Source organism: Montipora capricornis, chromosome 4 (genome assembly GCF_036669925.1).
Source record: "Montipora capricornis isolate CH-2021 chromosome 4, ASM3666992v2, whole genome shotgun sequence".
NCBI classification, from domain to species: Eukaryota; Metazoa; Cnidaria; class Anthozoa; order Scleractinia; family Acroporidae; genus Montipora; species Montipora capricornis.
The window spans coordinates 20,775,834-20,783,333 of NC_090886.1; the positions used below are offsets into that span (position 1 = coordinate 20,775,834).

The following is a 7,500-nucleotide window of genomic DNA, read 5'->3' on the forward strand; positions in this document are numbered from 1 at the left end:
TACCACACAAGTTGAATTTTTTTCAAAACAGCCGCTTCGTTTATCGATAAAATTTGCTCCTAGGTAACCAAAGCGAAACGGGTAGCCATTTTGTTTTTCTCCCTTTGCTCAGAGGTGAATAGTACTTCTGTTTAGATGCAGTGGAACCCCGTTAATACGGTCATCAACGAGCCGAAAAAAATTGGCCGTATTACCGGGGTAGGGTGAAATTCATGGCTAAAAGGCCGTAATTACAAATATCGCATTTGCACTTCCAGAACAACTTTTCTCTTTAATAAGCAACAGGAATGTACTTACAGTAAAATACTTGAAACTTCGTTCAGTAGGTAAAACGCTTAAAATTGCTAAGTGTACTGTACGTTCTGAGCCTAAAATCAAAACAAGAACAGGCCCACCTTACTATGCTTCTAAAAAACGGAAGCCGCCGTACAGCTGTAATTACCTCACCGAAAGGCTTTAGTATCGATCGTGTTTTTGATGAAAGAACAATGACTCAATCCCTTCGCGATTTGCCTTACTGGGTGTTACATTAGTGTCAAGATCATGTTTGTAATGAAAAGTAGGGAGGGAGTGTTGCTGACAGTACTTTGTAAAGTAAATCGGCTGTTCGATTACAGTGGTAAATAACATTGACATGTCACAGGCGTTTTGGTTTTCTTAATTTAGCGCGAGTGGCCGTATTAACGAGGTTGAAATTATAGAGAATTCTACTCTTTGGGATTTAAAATTGTGGCCGTGGCCGTATTAACGGGTGACCGCATTAACGAGGGTTTTCTATAAGAGAATGTATGGCCGTTTTGCCGGGCCAAAAAAAGTGGCGGCAATAACGAGATGACCGTATTACCGAGGTGGCCGTAAGACGGGGTTCCACTGTATTCTAATCGGGGGATCGTCAATGGAAGCCTCTGTCTCCCATACTTGGCCTCGGAGTCAACCCTTTGCCGAGTAGATTTATTTATAGAACACACCCACTGTTGCAAAAGCCAATCAAAGCAAAGCTATCTCAGCCTCGTAGGAAATATGATACTTTTCGCGGGAAAAGCCTGTTCCTAAAATAAATTTATCGGGAAGGGGTTTACTCGAGGGATTAGTGGAGATAGAGGGCTCCCTTGATGACCTCCTGTTCTAATTAACATTTATTCCACCAGCCCGTATTGTATAAGAGATGGAAGTAGTCCACTAGGCGCCTTGCACGGAATGAGCTTGATCTCATGTCCAACAAGGGGAAATGGATTGCATTTGTTTTTTTTAAATGAAGTCAGATTGTTTGCAAACTTGAAAAAAATTTCGCTTTCCGCCAGAAATTTCCCAGCTCAGCAAAACTTGCCGCAGTCATACGGTATATGAGCTGATAACTGAGATTTAGGGCGCCAGTCAGGTCACTAGAAACGCAGTCCTCGAGGTTGAAAATTTATAACGTAGGACTTTTCGGTTTTTATGAGATGAGTAACTGTTTCAGGCATACGTACTCGTTCCCGGGAAAGAATCCAAGTGCTCCTTATAAGAGTCAAACCCATACCCTTCCCAATACTACAATCAGTGACAAAAGTCTTGAGACACTCGTTTGGCTCTCTAACTTGGTTTGAATAATTTCCCCCTTCCCCCCAACACAATGTTGCCAATCGTGAACAGACATTTCCTTGTCAATTTCATTGTTGCCAATCGTGAACAGACATTTCCAAGTCTATTTCATTGTTGCCAATCGTGAACAGACATTTCCAAGTTTATTTCATTGTTGCCAATCGTGAACAGACATTTCCAAGGGGTGTTTACATGATACCGGTACGAGTTTCATTCTAGTACGAGTTGTCAATTTCATACCGCGTTTACATGGACGATACAAATATTGACACAGGGATGACGCATGAACCAAAACAATAATGGCGTCCAATATTTAGAAATACAACGCATGCGTCAATAGTCCCAGTCCACCACGACTTGACGACTCGTACCGGAATGAGAGTCAATGTAGCGTTTACATGATACCGGTATAACTTTTCATACCGTTATGAGAATTTCGATCCGGTACAACTACCGTGATGAACTCATACCGGTATGAGTTGTACTGGTATGAGATTTTTCACCGGTATCATGTAAACAAATACAGAGCGATAAGTAAGAACCAGAATGAACTCGTACCAGAATGAAACTCGTACCGGTATCATGTAAACACCCCCCAAGTTTATTTCATTGTTGCCAATCGTGAACAGACATTTCCAAGTCTATTTCATTGTTGCCAATCGTGAACAGACATTTCCAAGTTTATTTCATTGTTGCCAATCGTGAACAGACGTCCTTACGTAAGCGTCCCAACTACTTTTGCCACTGATTGTAGCTTTGATGCTGACTCACCACTGCACAGCAGAAGACGTTTAGGAACGAGGTCACTAAACGTGGTTCACGACACATGCGCGCAAACTGTTAAAAATGTAACGGATTTTGAGCAACAATTCATACTAGAAAGCGGTAATTGTTGGTCCTTTTTTCTAGGTTGTCGCGTACTTATTCACACAGAAGTTACTAGCACCCTCCAAGTTTTTCCTCATTCGTGGTAATCATGAAATTAGAGGCATCCAAAAAATGTTCACGTTTCATCGGTAAGGCTCTCGAAGACCCGGCCGTTGCACTGGTGCGTTCATTGGACGATTTTGTACCATTGGATTGCGATTTTTTGTCCGGAGCGTTTTGGTTGTCGTCAAAAAAACAAATCGCCTCAAAACGTGCCTTTGGCGACAACTCCCGCGGTGATAGCCTTGACATTGTCAAGGGAGATTAGAAATTTCTGTAATTTCGATGCCGAAGGCCTACGAAAAATCGTAACGGAGGCGAAGCGAAATATTGGACGTTTGGCTTTAAAAAGAGGAAAACGTAGAACTTAATTTAATGAATTTTTCGGGTGGAAGGGGCTTAAAGAACGAGGAAGTATAACGAAATGACTGAAGCAACAGCCGGAGAACGAAAACCAGTTCGTGACGACCCTTTCAGGTGGTGAAGACCCGACATATGAAAAGTTAGCCGGTTCCAGGCTCCCGGATGGTAGGGAAAGAGAGAAAAATGCGTGCGAAAAATGAGTGGGGGCTTGGGTCGAGCCCAAACCCCCACTCGCTTTTCCCACGCAGTTGTTTTTGTTTTCCCGACTATCTGGGAGCCTGGAACAGGCTAATGAAATCTCAGGTAGTCAGGTCGTGAGAAACTTGGAAGAAAATCACGGCAGGAGTGGATATGAAAATGTGGTTGAAAGTATGGTTCTTGACGACCCGACAAGTGCAAAGTCGACCGGACGTTCAGGTCGCTTGAAACCATGCGAATAGAACGTCTCCGGAGTAGTTGCGAAATTTACTAGCCCAGAAATTTTTGTTGTGAGAAAGATTCAGCAACGGTTGTTATTTGTATTTTGTGACTCCGGGAACTGAGGTAAATTTTGAAATATTTGTTTATGAACCATGTCAGCAGGGCGCTGAGCAAACAAGAGTTCTTTAAAGCGTTTATTCGGAATACCATCACTACCATGTTCATTTTATTTGCATCAGCATGAGTTCTTGTTCGCTCTTGAGTTCTCTTGGCATTTCTCTTTGGGTTCGCGCGAGTTTGAGTTTGTCTCTTTTAGTAAATCCTTGAAAGCCACCTGGTTAAAAACTATTTGGATGCAGAAAACCGAGGCAAATGAAAAGTTTTCTTTGACCTTGAGTTAAAGGCCTTTGGAGGAAAAACAGCTCTTACTGGCAACCTTATTGCAAATGACTCCAAACATATTCTTCAATCTAAAGATAGCTTCATTAGTGAAGTTCTGAAAATTTGGGCAGAAATTAATTTTGAAGACCGAATAGTTTCAGAGAATCACTTTCTCATCCAAAGCTTGTGGTATAATTAGCTGATTAGAATTGACAACCGCCCCGTTTACTACCCTGCGTGGAATTGTGCAGGTATTACAATGGTGAAACATTTGAAGGACGATTCCAATAACTTTCTTTCTCTCACAGAATTACAGACTAGGTACGGAATAACAGTTTGCCCTCTCAAGTACTGCGGAATTTTGTCTACAATTAAACTTGTATGGAAACCACACCAAAACAGCTTTGCAACTAATGATCCTAAAAACAATTTGAGTATGAAAGCCTTTCAACTACTGAAAGCTCAAAAAGCAAACAAACTATAATTTACACAAAACTTATATCAAGTAAAATTGTACCTCCTAGGCAGGCTTAGCAGCAATGGGTAAGTCGATCTATCTATTTGAACAAAAGCCTGCGGACACCTTACAAACGAAGTGGGAATTACTGAAAACTTTAATTTAGAAAACCCCTCTTTTTTCTTGCTTCTTTTATTTTGATAAGTCCCTAGACCAATAAATCCTTCACTGCCTTTTCGTAACGGCCTTACAACCGGCAGCCGTTAAACTTCAATGCTTTGATTTCCTTTTCAGTATGGGGGGTAATGTATACTGTTTTACTGTAAATATGTCTTTCTTGTAAGTAAGTTGTTTGTATTTTATGTGTGTGAAATATATAATTTAATTAATTTAAAAAAAAAATTCTCATAGCTTCACTTGATTTCATATCCGCAGTTCAAATATGATTCTTTTCATATATCATTTTGTTTATTGATTCTTTCATCACGGGAACACTTGAATCCACAAATGACCAGCTCCAACGTCAGTGGCTTCATAACTCAGTTGGCTAGAGCGTCGCACCGGTATCACAAGGTCCCGAAATTTTCAGGCTTCTCTACGCTATTGCCAAAATTGCGTTGATAACTGCGAGGATCATAGCTTCAATTGATACATGATTGCGTAGCGTGCTTGTTTCTCAGCGAGCTGATGTCGCCTCATGGCTTATTGATCGAGGTGCATACATGTGTAGCGTACCTATTTCTCAGTGCGCTTGTTTCCGTTCATGGCGTAAGGAACGAGACATATACATGTCTAGCGTGCTTGTTCACCAGCGCACCGTTTGTCACGACCTAACTGCTAAAGTCGGGTCGTCTTCAGTCTTGTCGGGTCGTACGACCCGTCACCATTCGTCACGATCCATCGAGACTCGAAGAATTAGATTAGTGAAATATTTACTTCCGGCAGTCTAGTTTACTTCCCGTTCGCATATCACCACCCTGACTTCCGTTAGTCGGGTCGACTTGAACGTTGAACGATCCGACTCATGTTGGGTGTCAACATTGGGCGTGCGAATAGGCGTTTTTCGATATACCAAAATTCAGCTTGAAAGAGAGGTTTAGAGGACAAAGACAAAGGAAAGTGGATGAGATGCAAAATATTTTTCACATTCATTCCAACATGTTTCTATTGTTTTTGTCCTCACTGCCTCACTATCAAGCTGTATATTTGATATTTTGGAAATGGCCTATTACCTGCATTTCCTTGGACATAAGTGAACAAATAAGAAATGGATCCATGACTATCACTGCTCTGTCGTGGGACAAATGGCGCTGACTATTTTTTTCACGTCATTGTGCGGCGCATAAGAAATACCGAAGAGAACACACCACAAGAACTACTTAAAGAAATTAAAGAGAACATCTTCATATTAATATCGTCGTTGTATTTTGCTTGAGTTTCCACTGCTTTCTTTTCTTTTTGTCAGTGAATGTATTCAAAAATTTGGCGATGATTTAGGCGAAGAGGTGTGGAATGCAATTAACGCCATATTCGATGCCCTACCGTTAGCTGCTATTGTGGATGATAAGGTAATTTTTTCATTGGTACTTTCATCTTTTTTCTTATGGTTACGACGCTTGCATTGAGATCCAGGGATCCCGTGTTCAAGGCACGTCTTGACCACTCATTTAATTTGGTCTTGGTAGCCCCTGGTTCAACTTCTCAGCTGCACTTGTAAATAGTCGAGCTGAAATAGTCAACTGGTTTGCCCGGCTCCAGCCAGTTGGGATTCTTAACATTTGTTGCTCACGATATGATGACGTCAGTCACCGGAAGTAACATATCACTTACTTAGCATCGCGCGAAAAATCCGTCTGTGGGCCCCGGAAATCTTTGATTCAATGTTAAATTAATAGGTCATGTTGGTATTTTTATTGCACGAAAGTACCAAAGAAAATTTGACTGCCTCGTCTACGAGATACTAGGCTGATTTAGCAACAGAACGGGAACGTCAGTGGCGACGTCGCGCGCAGCAAAACTACCAATGAGAATTTAGAATTGAGAAGAAAAGAGTGGAGTATATTCTATTCTGAATTCTCATTGGTGTTTTTTCTGCGCGCGCCGTCGCCAGTCACGTTCCCGTTCTGTTGCTAAATCAGCCTACTCTTCATAAGAGAACGGAATCCTCGTTTATATCAGTGCGAAACCCTTTTTTTAAAAAGACTTTCGTAACACTTTTCTATTCAGTTTTTTCTATCTTACGTTTTTAACTTTCCTAATGTTATTAATGAGTGTTTTGGCGTAGTGTTTTATAGTCAAATGTTTTAAAAAGTCGCTCCTTATTCATTTTGACGTTAAGATTAAAAATCTGGATTTCTTTTAGATATTTTGTGTTCATGGTGGTATTCCGCTGCCAAGTCAAGGTGATGGACTCGTCTCTTCCATCGATAACATTCCAAGAGATCTCTCTGAACCAGAGGCACAAAGTCAACTGGCCTGGGAACTCATGTGGGGTGACCCTTTGAGGTATTTCAATCCAAATTAAAGCAAAAACGAAAGTAAGCTTATTTACCCTTATCTTATTGTCAACTAGTCAGCCGAGCGAAGACGCGAGGCTGACGAGGCGGCAGCCTTAATAGAGTCGAAGCGTGAGAGTGTTGTGAATGCAGAAAAAATTTCGAGCGCTCCAGAGAAAATGTAATGTATGATAAGGTATAAAGGGAAGAAAGGCCACTTATCATGTGACTTCAAGAACCAATGAAAGCGCGTGTTTTGATGTGTGATCATCATTGGACAAACTTGTATGACGGGACATCGTGTCTTCGGAAGTGAGTGAAAACACATTTTTTCCATTTCTCCGATCATTGTTTTGTGTACACTTGCTTTGAGTGTTCTATACTGAGTAAACGAGCTCAAGACTGAAGCAGTGCATGTGTCCTTATCGGCCGCTGTTGTTAATTTTCAAAGGAAATGATATTGTCAGTAAAGTACACAATCAAACGACCAAATAAAAAGTCTACAAGTGAAACAAATTTCATGTGTCGTGCAAGAGAGTTTGATTTCCCATGACATGTTTCACACACTGAAAACGCTTTGGCAATCTTGAACGTGGCATTGATTTTATCCAACTTAATTAATTTATATTCTTGTTAAGATTACGGCCGTTCAAAAATTACAGTAGTACTTTCAATATTATTACAAAACACGTTGACAGTTACCTTGTTGTCCGAGATACAAAGTGTGCAAGGGTTTTACTTACATTTCTATTGTTATTGTGGTATTGCTAACTTAGATAAGTTGGATAGCTGTACTTTGGAATAAAAAATTACTACTAGTATTGGGTTCCAAAAATGGCACTCTGAAGCAAATCTGCAAGCTATGTATTTTATTGA

At 40.7% G+C, this 7,500-nt stretch overlaps 1 protein-coding gene across 2 annotated transcripts in view; it reads left to right on the plus strand.

The window, feature by feature from the left end:
* The window catches only part of LOC138045773 (uncharacterized), a 44,964-nt gene that overhangs the window by 19,325 nt on the left and 18,139 nt on the right, over positions 1-7,500 (plus strand). For both annotated transcript variants that reach the window (XM_068892391.1, XM_068892392.1), the window contains exons 12-14: positions 2,491-2,597; positions 5,595-5,697; positions 6,492-6,634. In XM_068892391.1, coding sequence (XP_068748492.1) covers positions 2,491-2,597; positions 5,595-5,697; positions 6,492-6,634 — 353 coding nt within the window. The remainder of the gene's footprint in view (positions 1-2,490; positions 2,598-5,594; positions 5,698-6,491; positions 6,635-7,500) is intronic.